This window comes from Electrona antarctica (genome assembly GCF_951216825.1).
Source record: "Electrona antarctica genome assembly, chromosome: 6".
Classification (NCBI taxonomy): domain Eukaryota; kingdom Metazoa; phylum Chordata; class Actinopteri; order Myctophiformes; family Myctophidae; genus Electrona; species Electrona antarctica.
In genome coordinates, this window is record NC_136811.1 from 48,521,207 (window position 1) to 48,541,814 (window position 20,608).

The 20,608-nt window shown below is 44.2% G+C and overlaps 1 protein-coding gene across 1 annotated transcript in view; it reads left to right on the forward strand.

The window, feature by feature from the left end:
• The window catches only part of adgrb1a (adhesion G protein-coupled receptor B1a), a gene marked incomplete at its 5' end in the record, with an annotated part of 86,854 nt that overhangs the window by 41,574 nt on the left and 24,672 nt on the right, over positions 1 to 20,608 (forward strand). The window contains 6 exons of the mRNA XM_079503795.1: positions 139 to 247; positions 1,634 to 1,777; positions 8,302 to 8,377; positions 9,848 to 9,950; positions 11,049 to 11,092; positions 20,265 to 20,391. Coding sequence (XP_079359921.1) covers positions 139 to 247; positions 1,634 to 1,777; positions 8,302 to 8,377; positions 9,848 to 9,950; positions 11,049 to 11,092; positions 20,265 to 20,391 — 603 coding nt within the window. The remainder of the gene's footprint in view (positions 1 to 138; positions 248 to 1,633; positions 1,778 to 8,301; positions 8,378 to 9,847; positions 9,951 to 11,048; positions 11,093 to 20,264; positions 20,392 to 20,608) is intronic.

Consider the following 20,608-nt stretch of genomic DNA (forward strand, 5'->3'; position numbering starts at 1 on the left):
TCTGTTCATCCCGTCTTATTCCCCGTCTGTGTCTCTATCCTTCTCTTGCCATCTCTCCGTCTGTCCGTCTGTCTCCCTCCCTCCCACTCTCTGTTTGCCTGTGAACCGTCTCTCTGTACTCTCCCCTCTGTCACTCAGCTGGGGCCAAACATCAAGGAGCTGTTCCGTCTGGTCGAAGACTTCGTAGATGTCATCGGCCTGAGGATGAAGGACTTCCAGGACCTGTACGAGGTCACAGAGAACTTAGGTCAGCCATTACCCCTCAGGCAGCAGGGATGCCCATGCACACAAACTATTCTCCCCGTATACACAGCATCGGCATTCGGCAACGTATAGTATTGTTATTGTTGTTGTTTTGTCCAGTGCAATACTGCAACTAGCTATTTTCTTCAAATCTGCTCAGAGACACACAAAACATCGACACTGGCAGGAGATAAATGCTGGATTATTGGAGAAGTGCCCGGCGCGCCACATGGGACTTCCAACTTAAAACGGATCCTGTATACCGTGCTATATTTATCTCCCAATATCTATCTTGAGACAGCAACGTTAGGCCAAATATTACCTCACACGCACGCACGCACGCACGCAGGCACGCACGCACGCACGCACGCACGCACGCACGCACGCACGCACGCACGCACGCACGCACGCACGCACGCACGCACGCACGCACACACACACACACACACACAGGAGACAGAGCAAAGGCGACAGAGCAAAGGAGTGAGATCAAGTTTGGCTGTTTCTAAGTCTTGTGCATGGGAGGTTAAATCCACATTCCGAGTCCCGTCGGCTGCATCACACATAGTCACTCTCTGTGAGCCACACCGTGGGAGAGCCGACGGCAGCACCAGAGCCACTAAGTCGGGCCGGTTAGCATCCAGGGAGCTTGTGTGGGAACCGGGGCCAGATGAGAGGTCCTGCTTATAGCGGCGCCACCTCGCTGTTTGCAGCCAAGCAGTCGCCCACGCCGCCGCGGATACTAACCCACTTGAGTCCCACGCACGCCTCACTCGTAAGCACAGCCGTCAGCCATATAGCTATGTTGTCTTCTCCACCTCCCTCCTACGTACGTAGGTAATTGTCACTAAATGAGAAGAGGTGAGGTGTGTTTCAAAAGGGTCGCAGTGAAATCCTGAGGGTTAATGTAACTCTGAGAGTGTACAAATATGTTTTGGCCTTGAGAAAAAAATAACAATACATTTATATTCAGTAATGCCACTACTAGTATACACAAAGTGGTTCAAATGATTGTGATACTTAAAATGTTGCCACATTTTTGAGGGGCGCTAGCCCCTCCAACGTCGGGCTTTTGGAAATGATGTCATGCTAAAGAGGTGCCCTTTAAACACCGGCCTACTTGGAACGATGCAAGTTGGAAATGGATGCCCCACCCAGTTATTATGTCTGTGTCCCTTTTATGACCATATATGGAGTAATTTGGCAGATTCACAAAGCTATTCATCAGCTGTTTTCAAATGGTACAGGTTGTGTATACTGTAACTTTTTTAACAGATTTTGATGCAATATTAACAAATCTTAGGGGGTTGAGTAGCACAGCATGTGTTATCTGACCTGCTGATGGGGTCTGTCTGTGTGTCTTTCTGTCCTGTCTCTCTCTGGGTTGTAGTTCTGAGCATCCACAAGCGGCCGGTGGCAGGCAACGCTGACATCAACTTCCCCATGAAGGGCTGGAGAGGGATGGTGGACTGGGCCCGGAGCTCAGAGGACAGGGTGGCAGTGTCCAAGAACGTCCTCTCCACTGGCACGCCAGGTACTAAGAACCTGCAACAACAAGGGACCCTTAACCCATTCAGGCCTGACGTCGAAATTAAAAAAAAATGTTTTCTACATCCTGACAGTTTTCTGAAAAAGCTATGTTTCTATGTCAGTCGTTCTTCGGTGGCGCGCTATGAGCTTGTAGATCTGCTATTTTTCAATAGCTAAAGCATAACATAATGCTAACACCAAAAGGGGTTCCCGCCCAAAATGGGTTAAAACGGCTTGGAATCTGGATCCGGAGGAACCAGATCCAATATTGAGGAAAACGGAATCGGTTCCATCACATTTTGGACCCGTTTCTGGAAACCGTTTTATCACACTGTGACTGTCAGAGCTGTTATGTGGACGTCACGTCACGTCTGCCTGGTTGTTCTCAAACTTTATGAATTAAAGCAATAAGCCACTAGAGGTCTCATGTTACCTACCGGGTATTTTATAATGGCTGAGAGGCGTAGTGAGACACGACACGTAAAACGGTTACAAACATATATAGCAATATTAACCTCATACAACTATTCCTAAATCAAAAAAGTAGCTACACTGCACCCACCAGAGCGAGCCACACTTCCTTGTTTTTACTCGGCCAATCTCTGTGTCAGGGGAATAGGAGGCGTTTGATGTTTTTACGAGGCCTTAGATGCCCGCACGGCCCAGTGTTTGTAAGCCAAGGCAATAAAGTGTTCCCCTTCCCCAGTTCAGCTACAGAGCTGCGAGATCAATGTAACAGCAGCTGGGAATGATATAAAGTGATTGAAAGTGTGGATTATCGTGAGATTTACCATGGCAACCAGCCAATCAGAATCAAGTATTGGGACTAACCGTTTTAGAAATATGTATTTTTAAATAGGCCTACATTGGAATCGTTAAAAGGAACCGTTAAGGAATCGAACCATTAATACTGATACCGATGCCGATATTTAGTTTTTGCTGTTATTATTTCCCCCTTTTGTGCCACGGAAACAAATTCATCTTCATTATACAATAACAAGTAAGACGCGTGAACGCGGGAAGCGAACGCAGCTCGTAAATTGCAATAACAACAATTAGAATAAATTACGTACTTTTTTAAGGTTTTTTTTTTTTTTTTTTTTTAAGATTTTTTTTAAGTTAAGTTTTTTTAAAGTTTTTTCTTTTAAAGTTTTTTAAACACATAATGCAACACATTATGTGTTTGAAGATCAGTTATTTCTGTGGCATGACACCATTGCTGTATAAAATGGGCTTAAAAACCTTTGGTCATTTTATCATCTACTCGGGCTTATGTGAACACCCCAGACAGTTTTTAAGTTGCTCCAGTCAGTATTTAGAATATTAGATGTTCATTGTAGACCCCTTCACAAACCCATTATAACTTCAAACTTCAAAATGATAGATTCGTCAAAAACACTCGTCCTTGGTTCTGGTGACTCATACTACCCTTCTAGTACATGAGGGGGCCGTGTTATTGTTATTTATTTTTTGGAAAATGAAAAGAACAAGGAAAAGAATAAGGAACCATCAAAAGAAATAAATACCAAATATTTAAAAATATATGAAAAGATAATAAGAAACATCGCCCAGGCAGTATGAGTCACCAGATCCAAGGACGTACATTTCCTGTTGTATCTGTTGCTTAGCAACCTAGAACCATGCATACGTTGGCGAAGAACGCAAATACATGACATCAATTGACATCATCGGCGCCTAGCTTTGTTAAGTGGTTAAACCCCTAAATAACTTGAGAATCTATTCAGTAACTGTACGCCAAGTAAGTACGAAAGAGCTACGCTTGCGAACTACCAACTCACTTCCACATGCACACAGTGCTAGTGCATTGTGAACAACTCACTAACTCTGTAAACATCTCAGAACTAATTACTGGCTGTCAGCAGTTACTATTTACAAACTGCAAATGTCTTGAAAACACAGCAAACAGCTCTGGTTAATTATAATGACTCAAACCCTCATTATATTTGTTCAACATAGAGAGTGCAAGGCTGACTTTTGCTAGGAGTTGAGTGGGACTCTGTGCCACAGAACTGAAGCTGAAGGGTTGCATTGTTTGGAGCCAAACGGATTGTTTGGCACCGGCGGGGGGCGTGGGGATCTGGGTCGTTAGCGACCTTTTCACCATTCGCATGCTAACGAGGCCGTCACTCCTAATCAGGAGTCAACAGGAGCCAATCAGGAGCAATTAGAGGTAATTTCCTCCCCAGCTGGGAGATGTGTCTCCATGGCTGTGGCGGCGCCGACATCAGCAGCCAGTCATGCCTCCGCACCTGACATGTGCAGCATGGATGAGCTCGCAGGTTGCCAAAGAGTCTCTCTCCGACGGCCTGTTTGCTCTGATTGATAATGTGCGGTTTGCCGCTGGCACCCTCTGTGAAACCTTTCGGAGCGGTGAGGTAGAAGCTCATGCACGATGAGCAAACGCGCGGCGGCGGCTCTCGCCTGCCTGCCCACGGGCGAGTTGAGGAAGAGAAATTCTGACAAGCAGAGAAACGAACAAACAAACACGTTTTTAAACCAGATAGACAAACTCTGGGGGTGAATATGATTGTCAAGTAATGTGCACAATTACAAATGATATGCATGTATAGGCCTATTGTAGCCACGGACAAATACTGGGAGACATCAAGTGTCAAACACGCATACAGTTGGGTGCCACCGATATTGTCCCTTATCATTTGACCCATTTAGGCCTGACCTCAAAATTTAAAAAAAATCCTTCTAAATCCTCCAGTTTTCTGAAATAAATATTTTCACGATTTTTCAAAAATAGCAGACCTGCAAGCTCGTAGCGCGCCACTCGGTGGCGCGCTATGAGCTTGTAGATCTGCTATTTTCAGTAAAAAAGAAAAGGATAATATCGATGGCCTCCAACTGTACATGTGCCCGCACATATACGTAACGTTAGTGCACATGAACACACGTGTGAAGAAAAGATACGTGAACCCGATTCACTGTGTAGGCAGTTTTTCTAAGTGCAAATTAAATTGAACTTAAATCTTCCTTCAAGATGGTGTGCCGTGATTTTTTTTCCACGATAAAACATGATCATCATGTATTATTAAGTATTATATTAGAGGGAAGAATGTTTCTCTCTAGCTTTGCCTTTCACAAATCTGGCTGAGCATATCGTCGCTGTCGGTTGGAAACCTTGTATCTACATGTTTCATTTCATTCTTTTAATGTTTTCGTGTAAATGAATGCCCTACTTTGTTGTCCAACGTGCAAAAGTAACAAAAATATTGCCGAAGCTCACAACGCAATGTACCACAACCTGCTTGTAGGTCTGTGGGTTTTATGAATATGTAACTAATGAAAAGTATTAACAGTAACTTGGGACCAAATAACTACATCCGGTTCATTGTAATACAGTCATTTCTTTACCCATTTCCTAAAACGTTATGGTTTTTCGACAGCAATGATATTCAGCCAAAGTCAGCCAAAGGAGCAGGACATACTTCCCTCCAAATCACGCGTGTCTCGGTCCGTTCCCCACCGATGCCCATGGGAGCTCAGCTGCAACCTGGAAGCAATATAGCCTGCGTGTATGGCACTGAGAGCTCCCAGGCTGCCACAGAGCATGGCAGAGCATGGCGATCTGGATGGCTTCAGATGGTGTGGCAGATGGGGTCCGGGCTGTGAGCCTCTCACACTGCACCAGGAGAAAGCAGAGGCGTAATTTCAGAAAATAAATAGGGGTTGGCAAAAAAAATAAGTTACCACTTAAACCTCACTTAAAGCCCCACGAAAATAGTGGATATGCAAGCTCTCAACGTGTCGCTATTTTAGAAGTGTATTGTATTTGTTTGGGGGCGAAAAGAGAAAATGTTTAAAAATGTTCACCTATTCCCAAACTAGGGATGCCACGTTAAAAGTGGTTAATAAATTAATGGTTGCATACAATAAAACGCTTGACTAAAACACATGTCACCTGTAGATGGACGGTCATTGATTGCGATGAAATCAGATTAATCTGCAAAAAAAAAAAAAAAAGAGTTTTATGCATATTGTCATATGCATAAAAGAACTGAATTTGAGGTTAAATGTGTGGCTATAGCTCTGGTCCATACCCTTAAGGACATCTCCTTAAGTCTATGTTACTCTCGACTTCCTGCCACAGCATGACGACTGCACAGCCTGTCGACTTCTGCAAAAATAAAAAGAACGATTTCGCTACTCACCAATACAAAGACGGTTTTGAAAGCCTACGTTCCCTAGTGGACGGCTGGACGCACTCTGAGCCCCCCACCACATGTTTAAAATGCACGTTTTGGGCAGAAAATATTTATTTTCATCTTGTTAATGGTATTTTCTATTGACAATATCTGTAGAGGTTATTTTATTTTTTGCCAAAAAGTGCATTTTATATATAGCACGGATTGGCATTTCCTTACATACACAGAAAACCCCGAGAGCCACGAGAGACACCACCAAGCGAGCTAAAGCGAGCGAGTTAATTGCCGTGTCGAACGTTGCGAAGTTCGGTAGAGCCGACTCCGAGCCGTCCGAGTTGTAACGAATCGTAAATAATTCGAACTCACCCAAACATGGTGAAATTGCACGGATTGGCAATTCTGTATACAATACTAGTGAAAACCACACCTCCATTGCGGTCAAAACTGTAGTAGTGCAATATATACAGATTTTGGGGTTTTCTAAGTGTGTATGTACGGAATTGCCAATCCGTGCTATTTCAACGTCTTTGGGTGAGATCGGGCTCGTCCACTAGGGAAAGTAGGCTTTTGCCGCTACAAAACCGTCTTTGTATTGGTGAGTAGCGCAATTGTTCTTTTTATTTTTGCAGAAGTTGACAGGCTGTGCAGTCTTCATGCGGCAGCAGGAAGTTGAGAGTAACATAGACTTAAGGAGAAGTCCTTAAGGGTATGGACCAGAGCTAGGGGGTGGCAATTGCCATCCCCTCGTGCCCCAAATGACACCCCTGGGAGAAAGCAATGATGGAAGATTTTGGATTCAACCACTTAAACCCTCTCAAGTCTTGTGAAACACCACTTAAAGAGTAAAAGTATATAAAGTATGAAGAAATTGAAATACTCCAGTAAAGTAAGGGGCAAAGTTGGAGGGGCGTAAGGCGTGTGTGTGTGTGTGTGTGTGTGTGTGTGTGTGTGTGTGTGTGTGTGTGTGTGTGTGTGTGTGTGTGTGTGTGTGTGTGTGTGTGTGTGTGTGTGTGTGTGTGTGTGTGGTTGCGTGGTTGCGTGCGTGCGTGCGTGCGTGCGTGCGTGCGTGCGTGCGTGCGTGCGTGAGCAACGCATGTGCTTACACTGCAAGTTTCTAATGCTTTTAACTTTTAATGTCTTTTTTATGGGAGACACGCAAACAAGCAGCACAATACTAGCAGTATGAGGGCTTCCTTGTGCATGTATGCACAAGTAAGCAGTGCAGTATCTCGCAGTGCTTGCATCTCGTGCAGTGCACGAGATAGCAAGCTCGTGTTGCTTTGAACTTTTAATGTGTTTACGTATGAGTTGTTCACAGCATGCGTGCTTTGAATGCGAGCTCACGTGCCGCGTATACATTTATTCATGTTTTTTACAAGCATGCAGTCGGTTATCATGCATGTTTGCATAAGTTATTTTGTTTGTGTGCATCATAGTATATACCGTAAGTGTGTCGATACAGCAGCCTACATGTACGTGTGCTTGTATGCTCATGGATGTCTATGTATACGTGTATGAACACTGAACAGACAGCGTTTATAGTTGGCTAGTCATGTGGGCCAGCTCCAGGGCCAGTGTAACATAACTCTTGGGAGGTGCCCTGGTGGCTCACCTGGTGGAGCACATAACCATCAGGGTTCAGTCCTCGCCGCAGCCGACCCTGCAGGCTTGAATCTGACCTGAGGCCCTTTGCTTCATGTCCCCCCGTCTCTCTGACCTGAGGCCCTTTGCCTCATGTCCCCCCGTCTCTCTGACCTGAGGCCCTTTGCTTCATGTCCCCCCGTCTCTCTCCTATTCACTCCACTGTCACTGGCATCAAAATGGCCAAAAGAGCAACTTATAACTACTTGAACCCCAGAATCCAAAATCTCTGGGATATTAGCCAAAACAGGATTTTGTAAGGGCGTTGTAAGCTTGTAGATCGGCAATGTTTTGGCCAAGAGATTTGGTATCTAGATGGGGAAGAAATGGTCCATGTAAGAGCTGTTGGGGTGTGTTGCTTTCTTTCATTGTAGGCAATTTAGCTCTGGAAATTTGGGAGGTCTTGGCATGGACAAGTTTGGGCAACTTGTCTGTCTGGGCATCCCCCGCATCAGAATGTGTAGTACAACCCCCCTCCCGCTGTGCAGTATCTCTCAATCAGCGCAGCCATCCTTGATCTCACTCCTTTGCTCTGTCTCCTTTGTGTGTGTGTGTGTGTGTGTGTGTGTGTGTGTGTGTGTGTGTGTGTGTGTGTGTGTGTGTGTGTGTGTGTGTGTGTGTGTGTGTGTGTGTGTGTGTGTGTGTGTGTGTGTGTGTGTGTGTGTGTGTGTGTGTGTGTGTGTGTGTGTGTGTGCGTGTGTGTGTGTCACAGATTCAGACGACACCTCCACATTTGTGACTGGCATCGTCCTCTACAGGAACCTGGGCAGCATCCTGTCTCTACAGAGGTACGGCTCTCCTCCTCGCATGCAATGCCGCAAGACTCCAGACTTTTCTTTGGCTGTCAACTGAAACATTCATGGCAAACACTGAAACAGGGATTTGACACAGAAGTGACAGCGCCCCGGCGGCACGGCGGGTTCCGTGTGCAGCATGCATGCCTTTGATCTCCACGAGGGAAAGGGATTTCATGTGTGTGTGTGTGGGGGGGAGGGGGGGGGGGGGGGCGGGGGGGAATTCAGGCGTTTTCAGAATTTACATACATTTTGTTATGCAGCTGTGTTTGTTTTTGACAGTAGGCTATATGTGGCACTGTGGGATTGTTAGTGCGTGGGTTCCACCATGCGTGCTGAGCGTTTGCTCATGGGTGCGTGGGTGCATGTGCGATTGGAGCATACTATGGGCATACTGTACGTGTGTGCTTCTGTATGCGGTGATCTATTTGGTTTTTGTGTCGTGTCGCTTTGATTCCTGCAGTGAAGATCTCTCCATTATGCTAATGCTGCTACACTGCATAATGATATGGGAACATGTGTAAGCAAGCACGAAGAGCAAAGTAGAATCCTGCTCCACTCCTATTATATATTGTCTCTCTCCACATGGCTCGGCTGCTCTTAATATTCCCATTTGTTAACCACCCAGACACCCACTATACACTCCCCCGCCTCCCTCCATCCTCGGCATCTGATTTCGTCTTTGCGGAAATGGGATGAGTTTGAGGCAGGAGACTGGGTGACACGAGTGCTTAAGTTGACTGATTGCCTTTTGAGTTTGGCGAGGGAGATGTTGCATACAGGATGCCGTGTGTATCTGAGGAGCAGGGAGCAACTACTGTCTGCGGGCTATGAAACATGTCTGGCCGACTGTAAGTTTTGAAGGTATTGTCAGTGAATCCAGCTGCAATTTATTTTTGGCCTGATGTGGCCTCATTCGGTACATGATTGATAGCACGTCTATGAAAGCCAGATATTGCAATGCATACTAAACGGAGAAGGGAGATTGTGGACACATCAAAATATTATTGAGAAATAAAAGTCAAGATGGATGGAAAATAATGTGTACTGCCTCAGATGTAACACCATGCCCGGGGGGAGTTGGGATGTTTGTTGTAAGTTGGCGCTTTCGAGTTTCAGAGTTTTTAGCTTCTATAAATAGATTGGGGAGTCAGTTAGAAAGAAAATCGTTTTTCTTTCCGGGAGCAATGAAGTGTTGTGTTTTTATTTTCATCTCAATTCACATTCCTTTGTCTCTGGACACTATGTCTATGGTTTTTGACGTCACTGTTTGCAGTCAAACTATTTACCAGCCAATTAGTCACACAGCTCAAGCTTCAAATGGATTATGATTGGGTGAGATGATCAAATCCTCAGATGCCACGAGCCTCTCCTTGAAAGGGAATTGGCTCAGCAGTCTTGTGTTTTCATTTAAAGGTGCTTGGAAGTTGGTATGAAATTGAGCATCTGTCGCCGTCTCCACAGGAACAGCACGGTGCTTAACTCCAAGGTTGTGTCTGTAACCATCAAGCCCACGCCGGCCTTCCTCTCTGCTCCCGTAGAAGTCGAGTTCTCTCACCTGTACAACGTAAGTGCTCTCACCCCTCAAATCACGCGAGGCCAGAATTATTACACAATCGCCTAATCGCAATTATTTGAGACAATTGCAATTATTTTTGCATAATCGTCAATCGAGACAGCACATCTACAGGCTTATACAACACATGTTGTAAGCTTGTAGATCAACTATTTCCACTATTTTGTTAGTTATTTGTCATATCTGTGCAATTTGTGATTACGAAGCCTAAAAGTCAAACGGAAATAGAAATTGTAACGTTACAATGTTCAATGCAAAAACACACAATTCAATTGTTGATCGCAATTATTTGTGTGACAATTAATTGTCAACTTAAATTTGTAATCGTGACGGCCCTATCATGCAAAAGCAGGGGAATTAATGTACTCACCCAGTATTTAAAAATACATTTTAAACAAATGCACCTTTGGGTGCAATGCAAACCCTGCCAGCACCAACACCAGTCAGTGGCCTTGTGGTTAGAGTGTCTGCCCTGAAACTGGGAGGTTGGGGTTCGATCCCCGGCCGGGTCATACCGAAGACTGTAAAAATGGGACCCAATGTCTCCCTGCTGGGCACCAATGGGTTGGATTGGGGGGTCAAATCAACTGATCAAATGGTTCCCGAGCGCGGCACTGCTGCAGCTCACTGCTCCTTGGCTGCGGCTCACCCCTCCAAGAGATGGGTCAAATGCGGAGAACAGATTTCACTGCGGTAACGTGTGACAAATCGTACGACTTTGACTTATCTCTTGTTCTAGGATGTCTTGTGACTGCAACCTTTGACCGTTGACACAAAAAGTACTCATCTCTTTGGAGGAGCCTACAACGTGTTTCACAAAAACCTGCCCGTCCGTTCTCAAGCTATGTTACTAAGAAACAAACCCGCATAAACAAATAATAACACATATATTGCTGTGGGCTTGAAGAAAAGGGTTATTGTGCCATTATTGTAATAGAAACATTTATTTGTACAGCGATTAAAACAAAATAAAAGGAAACATTATAGTAATTATGAAATGGTAATTACAAGAAGAAAATGCGTTTTTGTTGTTGTTGACAGTCCTATTTCCTATAGATTGATTGCTCTTTTCATTTCCCCCTCTGTCAGGGAACCACCAACCAGACCTGCATATCCTGGGATGAGAGTGACAGGTAAGGGACCTGCTCTTTCAGTCAATCCGCATATGGAACTATTTATCCATCCGTCCGTCATCCACTCCATCCATGCAACCTGGAAGGACGTGCGTACATCCAAAGCAGCTCATATACCCACACGGTTCGGGGAGCCGCCTCCCACTGTGAATTGGCCGGTGGCTCGCCCGTCCGCCATTTTTAATCATGACAAAGTGACTGTGACACTCCCCTGTGAGAGAGTGCTGAGTGTGTCAGACAGCTCCGCAGCTCCTGTCTGGGCCGGCACTAACCCTACACAGAGGCACTGCGCCGACACTGACGCGGCGTGTGGAAAATTAAAAGTGTCGCTCACAGCTTTCCACCTCCTCACGCTGGGCCCGCCGACACACCGGACGGAGGGTATAGTTTGAGGATCCGCCGACAAGAGAGACGGACGGGGGGAGAGAAGAAAGAGGGGAGAGCTGTGTGAGGAGAGGGAATTGGAGAGATTAGGAGGGGAGGGGAATGGGGATAGAGAGCGATGGAGGGAGGGAGGGAGGAGAGAGAGAGAGAGCGAGGAAGGGAGGGAGGGAGGGAGGGAGGAGAGAGAGAGAGCGAGGAAGGGAGGGAGGGATGCTGGGTTAGAATGAGTGGCAAAGAGAACCAAGAGACTGGGACAGAGAGGGGGGGGGGGGGGGGGGGGGGGGGGGGCGTTCAGAACTGTAGACCTAGTTCAGCCACTGCTCATTTGATCCTTGCTCTTAAGTGCCCAATTTGTTTTTAAATCAAAAAGTAGAGTGAGTGTGCATGTGTATTTGAGTGTGAAAGAGAGAGAGAGAGAGAGAGAGAGAGAGAGAGAGAGGGGGGGGGGGGGACATTTTGCGCCCACAGCCTTATTGCAATGCAGGCTGGATATTTGCATTTAGATGAGTATGTACACTTGTGTTACAGAGATGAGGAGCAGAACATTCCTTGCCTCGGTCTGAGGATTAAAAAAAAGTTTGGTTTGGTAAATACAGACCTGGAGAAAGAATGAAAGAGAGAGAGAGAGAGAGAGAGAGAGAGAGAGAGAGAGAGAGAGAGAGAGAGAATGGGAAGAGGAGCATTGCGCAGTTATGCTATTAGGATACACCTAATAGCATACACCTATAGCATAACAACAGACAGACAGACAGACAGACAGACAGACAGACAGACAGACAGACAGACAGACAGACAGACAGACAGACAGACAGACAGACGGGACAGATACTGTAGAGGGAGAAGGGAGAAAGTCGGTATACTGTATATGAGAGAGACAGAAATATGGTAAGCACAATCTTTTTTCTGGCAACGTGTGTGAGTGGGAGACACCACAGCTGTTCTAAGCTAAATTAAAATCCATCTTGGACAAGCGGCTATGATTAATGAGTTAATATTTGGGTGAGAGATTGGAGTCTGAGGAGGCGTCCTTGTCACTGAGATAAGAGCTGTGAGGCGGGCATCCGGGATGGTGCCCGGGCCTTCACTGGAGACCCAGCTTCAATCTTGCAAAATCAATAACAAGCAATGGGTGTCAGCCTCTCTCTCCCACTCTCTCGTTCTGTCTCTCTCCCCCATTTCTTCCCCTATCTTTCTCTCTTTTGCTCTCTCTCCCTCCCTCCCTCCCTTCCTCTCTCTCTCTCTCTCTCTCACTCAATTTCTCCCAAAATTACACAGCCATTATCATTTCTGCTCTGTTAATCTCGTAACTGTGATGTGAAATCATTATCAGTCCACAGTGGTCCTGTACAAGTATAGCAAGTCTCAATCAGAATCCACATCCTGCGGCATCCCTGCTTCTCCAGTTTGGGCTTTTTTTCTTTGACTGACAGTTAATTTTGTCTCTCATTCATAATCATTTGACGTTTTATTTTTACCATTGGGCCAACAGAGAGTTGAAAATGTATTTTGTCAGGAGCTTGGGTGGAGCAGTGGCAAATGTCCCCGCATGCCCACCACCACGGAGGTTGTGCAGCAGAGCAGTCAGTGACAACACAGACATGTGTGTCACCAGAGGAGCTTTTTATATATGTGATGTTTTGTTTTTTGTTCTTGCTTAATGTAAATCGCTCTGGATTAAGAGTGGATTAAGAGCGTCTGCTAAATGCCTAAATTGTAAATTGTAGGAGAAATCAATTGGCATAATGACATAAAATCGGTTAAAAATAATTGGCTACACAATTTAGGAAAAAAAAGAGTCGGTAAGTGTTTCTGTACTGTATCAGAAAATAGTTTTGGTTTTGGAGGATATGAAGAGAAGAAGAGGAGAATATGTTTTATTTCATTTTCTTGCATTTCAATGTTACGTTTCTATGATCTTATATTTAAAGATTATTCAAATTGCCTACCCTCAAACATGGGCAGATGGAGCTGATGAGCCCTGAGAATTCATAACGTGATGGAAAGTAACTAAAAGTACATGTTTCTACTTTACTTACAATTTCCAATACTTTTACATCTACACTACATCTCGGATCCAAATATTGTACTTTTACTACTACTACATTTATTTGAAAACTTTAGTTACTAGTTACTTTGTAGATTTTGATTATTATTACAAAATATACATTAACCACTTCAGCCCGATATACTTTTCGGCCATTTGAAAATAGATGATTCTATAACCTCACGTGACGCATTGTGATGCGTCACATTTACACATTTGAAAGCTTGAAATAGGACATTCTACAATAACTACTTTTTGAAGCCAATACAGTCAATACAGCCAATACAGTCAGGACAACTCAAGAATGGATCGAATATATATTTATTGAATATAAAATGAGCAATATATTTATTATGGTTTGGCGATTAAATGGATCTGCTTTTTAGGTACTGAGATCAAGCGCATCAGTCCCAACCATAGGGACTCCAAATCCCCCCGTACCTAAACAGCAGATCCAAAACGACAGGTGGTTGCTGGGGTGGAGGAGGGTGAGCAGCAAAAGTTTAAGCAGGCAGCAGCGCAGCAGAATCAGTGTGTGCAGCAGCAAGTAAGCAAGCAGATTGAGCAGTGCAAACTTCCAGTTTAAATAGCCAGTATGAAAATGGAATGAATGTGTGATTGAATGAAGTGAATCATGTGAATGAGATCGTGATGCTGAGGCGGCCCAATTATCGGCCGGCAGCAACTGCACTGAGTCTCCTGGCTGAACTTGCTCTGCGCATGTCTGTGACAGGCGTGATGCTCATTTTTGTACTTTTACTCAAGTACATTTCGAATTTTGGACTTTTTTACTTGTAACAGAGTATTTCTATATTGCTGCTGGCAGCTATTGCTGGCAGGTTCAGTGTGCTAACTTTGCAAGAAAAGATAGATTGTAGCTTAGAATCCCACGATTATAGCCTGGATTCCAGCCTGATTCGCTATGCTCTGTGAATTTGTTTTGTCACTTCGCTACTCAGTCTGGCCAGCCTCCTGTTTGACTCCTATATCATAACATTACCTGTTAAGTCGCGACGTTGTTGCTGATTGGATGTTCCAACAAATCAGAGTAGGGTTAGGGTCTTCACAATTCAGCCAGTGCCACTCTGTTCATGCTTCATTTTCTCACTGTTTGAGACTCAAGAGTAAAACCTACGGTAAAACGTAAACACTGGTTTGATTCAGTAGTCCACTATGTCAGATTCAGTAGTACAAAAAAAGGCTGGCTGTGTGGGGTGAGTTTAGTGAATGACAAGGGAAATAGCAGTAGCTGTCAAACAGTTTTTGTCCCAACCCGCACAACAGACCAATCAGCAGCCTCGTGTCGATTTCTTTGTTTTGGCTTGTCCTGCCTACCTTGGAGATCTTCCAGACACTTTCCAGACTGAGTAGCGAAGTGGCAAAACAAATTCAAGGACCGCATCGAATCGGGCAGGAGGTTACCACGACTATGTCATTGGTAGGCAGTCCACACTGTCCACTAAGACACAGAACGAGTAGATAGAAATGGTGCTATCTTATAACGAGCATTATTAATGGGGACCAATTATATGAAGCTAGGGTGGCAAATGCCAGTGGGTCTTGTGCTGTATCCCTGTTACTTCATGCATAGAAACCTACTCAGTGCCTGTGTGCTGGCAGACCGCTTTTCATTCATGTGGGCTATCCTTGGCAGACCATCTTCTCCCACGCAGGGCTGTTGGATTGCCAACCAAATGATCCAATTAGACGGTGTGGCAAGTCCGTCTGTGGGCCTCTGTGCATGGCTGGGACACAGGCCTAATCGTGTCATCCATAGAGAGAGCCTATGCTGCTGAGTTGTAATATATTGGATTTCTGTTAGCAGTGATGTGCTAATGTCAGCACTGAGCCTCATCCTGAGGCTAAAACATGACTCTACAGCGTGTCCCCCCAGTCTCTCTGTCTCTCTCTCTCTCTCTCTCTCTCTCATTCCTTGTACCTGTGAGATTTTTTTTGGCTTTCGGCGCTTACCATTCACACTCTTTCACGCTTTGCCTCTGTAAACCTGTTGAGAGTTTCTGTGGGGCCTGGATTAGGCGGGGATAGTTCTATCATGGGTAAATGGCACGGGTGGCCCAGCGGTTGGCACTGCGGCCGCACGACAAGAACCGACCCCGGTTTTGTGCCGACAGGGGCCTTTCAGTGTGGAGATCAGGGATCAGTGGAGATCTTGCACCACCCCTTATACCTAAACTTATTTGCCATTTATTACTATTTTAAAACATTTTAAAATAGTTCAACTAGCCGATCTACATCGACACGTTGTGAGCTTGTAGATCAGCTATTTGAACTATTTTAAAATGTTTCAAATTAGTAAAACATGGCAAATAAGTTTAGGGATAAAGGGTAAGAGGTGGCGCAAGATATTGCTGACCTGTGTTAAGATCTGTTAAGGTGGGTTCAAACCTGAAGATATATATTTGTTTCCAGTCGCTTCAATTACTTCACTTTGGTCGCACAGGTCAGCGCTGGCCTTTTCTTTTTAATAAAAATAAAAATAAAAGTCCCTTCACTCGAGCTAACTCTCTAACTTCCCCCTCCCTCGAGTGGTGGATTATATTATTAATTATTGATATATTATTGATATAACAGATATAAAAAGTACACAGTAATTTAAAGCTGCTATAAGCAATATATTTTCAGACAGCCAGCAATGAGTAAAACGCTTCCAAAAACAGTCTCTGTGACACATCTAGGAGCCGCAATCTGCATTCCAAGATTTTCCTAGAATCTTTGTCATTGGTCGATCTGCCTGTCTACTTCCTGATTGGTTCCTGATTGGTTAGTCTTTTCTGCAGGGTTGTTTTTTTTCTACCAATGACAAAGCTTGACTAAAAATGATTTTGGGAGCGTTTTACTATTGCTGGCTGTCTGAATAATCATAACATTTTTGACATAGTATTGCGTATAGCTACTTTAACTTTGGGAGTGTAACCAAATGGACCTGCTCGTTCCATTGTGTACCTCGAAATATCTACAGCCGAGCTAGAAAACACCAAAGACAGCTCGGTTCAATATATTTAACATCATTCTTGCTACTATATCATTTATGAGCCTCAAAATTAGTTCCACGCTGATTGGCTGTCAGGACGTGATGTGTGGAGTGGGTGGGAAGCGATGGTAGCTCCAGTTGGATTTTCCCAGCCCTGTTCGCCTCCTTCGCCGACGTCTCGTCTTTGCATTGACTTTGTATTTTGTGACGCTCGATCTATCCAGGTTTGAATTTAGCTTTATGGAGGGTTTTCTCTGGTTCGGCTCCAGTTTCCTCCCACACCAAAATAAGACAATTCATCTCGAGCTTGATTTCTGCTCACTTCAGAATGGGCTTCAGATGGAGCAATGCTTTTTCGGGAAAGCCCCCCCCCCCCCCCCCCCCCCCACACACACACACACACACACACACACACACACACACACAAGCACACACACACACACACACACACACACACACACACACACACACACACACACACACACACACACACACACACACACACACACACACACAACTTTGGTTAATGGTCAGCTGCCAAAACCTCATGTCATGAGGACATATCAATGACTCAGGAGCACTTCAAAAGTAAAGTATGCAATTATGCATGTTTATCTCTAGTATAATTGTGCATACGTACTGTACGCTGCAGCGTTTCAGACGCACTGCAGAAGTACAGCATAATGAGGCTTTTAGGGTCATACCAGGGCCTTTGACCAAAGCGCCGGTCCCTGGGCGCAGAGCTGCTTAATGGTTATATGGATCAAATTGGTCACATTTCCCAGTGGGGGTCAATAAAGTTTATCTTTGTGATAGTTATTGATTTAACCCTGTCCTTTAACAGTCAGTGGAGAAGTGGAGTGAGGGTGATGAACTTGGCCATGGAGCCAGGTAAAGATATTCTTGTTATTGTATGGATTTTGCTGCTCTTCTTGGAACACTGAGCCACCTGCAAAAATGTTTCTCTCATTGGTTCCTGTTTGAACTTTAGAGGTGGGTGAACAGGTAATTGTTTAGCAGAAAGTGGTGTGATGAATAGTCCAGAGCTAAGACCTGTTAAAGTGCTACCCAACTTGATCTGGAGCTAATTTTCTCCCCTTGCTTTCTGCATCAACTTGTGTGATTGTTCAATATGCATGTTAAATATATTTACTCTTGTCTTGGGGCATAGCATATCAGAGTAGTAAACATAATTATAAAGATACAGACCTGGCAATGGGGTAAATAGCATTACATCTATCAACACTTACTATTTATTTGGTTCCATTTGTACACTCAGAGTTGAATTAAGTTCAAAGAGAGAAACAGTGTGATCCTGTTGTGCAGTTACTTCTTGTTACTGCTTGTCTGTGGACTACATGGAATTAGCTGCTGCTTAGAGAATTCATTATCTGCCTAAATTGAATGAGATGGACTGTGATGCATATAACAAACATGATGTGCCAGCAGTCAGGGTCACAAGCATCTGAAATGAAACAGTTATGTCTGATTTATCCTATTTAGACCTGAGGCCAATTTAAAAAAAACGCCTTCTAAATCCTAACCTAGTATGTTTTCGGAAAAACAATTAATTGTTGGCTATATTAACAAAATACAAATCACACCTGTGTGAAGTGAAGGTCGCAAATATATTAAAGTCTAACTCGTGTTGATTAGGTGATGTAATGGTGATGTAAAACAAACGGTGCCAACACAAACATTAATTATCTTTATTGTGAATGGCATTTAATGTTTGTGTTAGGGACAAGATGGTAAATTTCCCCTTCATTGTCACTGGTGTTTTTAAAACAAACATTGAACTAAAAACAAACATTAAACCTGTATATAGGAGGGCCCCTCAAAAATCACACTGATGTGAAGTGAGGGGCGCTCTTGTCATCATACATCACATTCTGTGCTCATACACACAAACACACAAAGCTGTGCAACAGTGCATAGGAGGAGCTAGTGCCCCTAAACAAAAAAATAAAAAGAATGCAGATACACAACTTAATCTGCATCTTTAAGTCATATGGCTGCTAAGTTTATGGACTTTCAATGTTTGTTTAGAGCACCTTTAACAAAAATCGAATGGCAGCCAAGTTTGTTTAGGATGAGTTGGTCGGTGCTAGCTTGCCACAATTGGTGTGTGAATGTGTGAAGTGAGGACGCTGGCGTCGACTGTTCGCCGCTTCACCTACCAAGGTATGAATGAATGGTTTTGTTTTACACAATAACGCACTGTTTAAACGAGTGTGATTTTTTAACACACACAATGTTTTGAATGATTTATATTTTGGTTTTACATAAATCTTCTCTTCTGGGGGTCCCTGGAACAAAACATTTTCAGATGGGGGTCCACGGTCAAATATATGGGGGTCCTTAAAAAATATATAATAGTATAAATGAGGCTTTAGCACGAGACCATGAATATTATGAAGGACCTCAGGAATCAGGCTAACTGTACTGCAAGAAGTTTGTGAGTAAAAAAGTGCAGAATTAAGTGTCAGTGAGAATAATGGTGATAATGACAGTGGATTGTTTTGGGAATGACAATGATGGTGATGTCTGAATTAAACAAATGAGAGAGCTTACAATGCAGAGTGCCACAGTAAATCTCCACAATACAGGGAGTGTCTGTGATGTCAAACCCGAAAGGACTTTTACGTCAAAGCAAACTTAGCAAAGTGGTTTGAGAGGCGCACATACACGCACGCGCACGCGCACACACACACACACACACACACACACACACACACACACACACACACACACACACACACACACACACACGCACACACACGTACGTACACACACACACACACACACACACACACACACACACACACACACACACACAGTACTGTAGCCTTGCATGGCTGCAGTCAGAGGCATGACTGAATTAAACGTTGGCACATTGTTTTGCCTTTTATTTAGTTTGTACAAGGATTAAATCGAATCAATAGATTTCTCATTGTCTTTCAAAAACACGCAGGCTGCTGATTGACGTTTCAAGTGCTTGCTATTGTCAGTGGATGACAAATTAATCTGGATTCCCGAGGAACAAGACAACCCAAAACAAAGCAATGCTCAATCACAGCTTATGTAGAGAATGGATTTTTCTTTTTTTTGCTTGGCGTTATCTATTAATATAAATCTAGTTAATTAGTTATTAAATGCATAAATTAACTGCATTTTGTTAGTTTTTTCTTTGCTTTAGCAAAGTCATAAAAGGTCAGTCAGTCCACCATCCAGTGCAAAGCTATTTTTGGTACTTAGGTTCAGTTCACTGCTGCTGGCCCGCTATATAGACTATGTTTAACAAAATAATACTTTTATTATTAATAGCACTGCAATAAATTAACTTCATGAAAAATATACGTATGACTGTTATTATTGTTTTTTTGTTGATATTTGAATTGTGTTTAATATAGTTTGGGGGTGTTTCACTTTCATTGGTGCTATATTTCCACCCCATTGCAATAACAACCTGGCCAAGCAGAAACCTGTGTGCCGCACGCCGCCACATCAGCGACCGTTCGTTGCGTTGCGTTCATCACACGAATGTTCACTGCGTTTTCTGCGCGTTTGCTTTCGCGAAGGAGATGTAACTAAAGTGTGGATTGGGGTTAAATAGCTTGCTGGTGGAGAATATAGGCTACGTGTAGCGTGTGGGGATAGCATTTGAATCGCTTTTTTGCCGGGGTTGTTCTCATTCATTCACCGCAGCATCGTCTCGATCTCTCTCTCTCTCTCTCTCTCCTCTTCTGCAGCTCCTCGCTGCTCGGGTCCTGGTCTGCCAGGGGCTGCAGAGCCGTGCTTGTCGACACATTGAGAACCAAATGCGTGTGTGACAGACTGTCCACCTTCGCCATTTTAGCACGGCTAAATCCCGACATGGTAAGTCCCAACAACCTACGCTTTTTTTTTGCTTTTCTATTCATTGCTAAGAAGCTATCCGCAACGGGTGGCATTGTGTGAGTTTGTCAGTTATGTATCTGCCGGTGTTTTGTGGAAAAGGGCGTCATTGTCGTTACATATCAACAGATCCCTTGCGCGCTCCCTCCCTCTCGCTTCCCCCTCACTCTCTCTCTCTCTCTCGCTCTCTCCCCCCTCT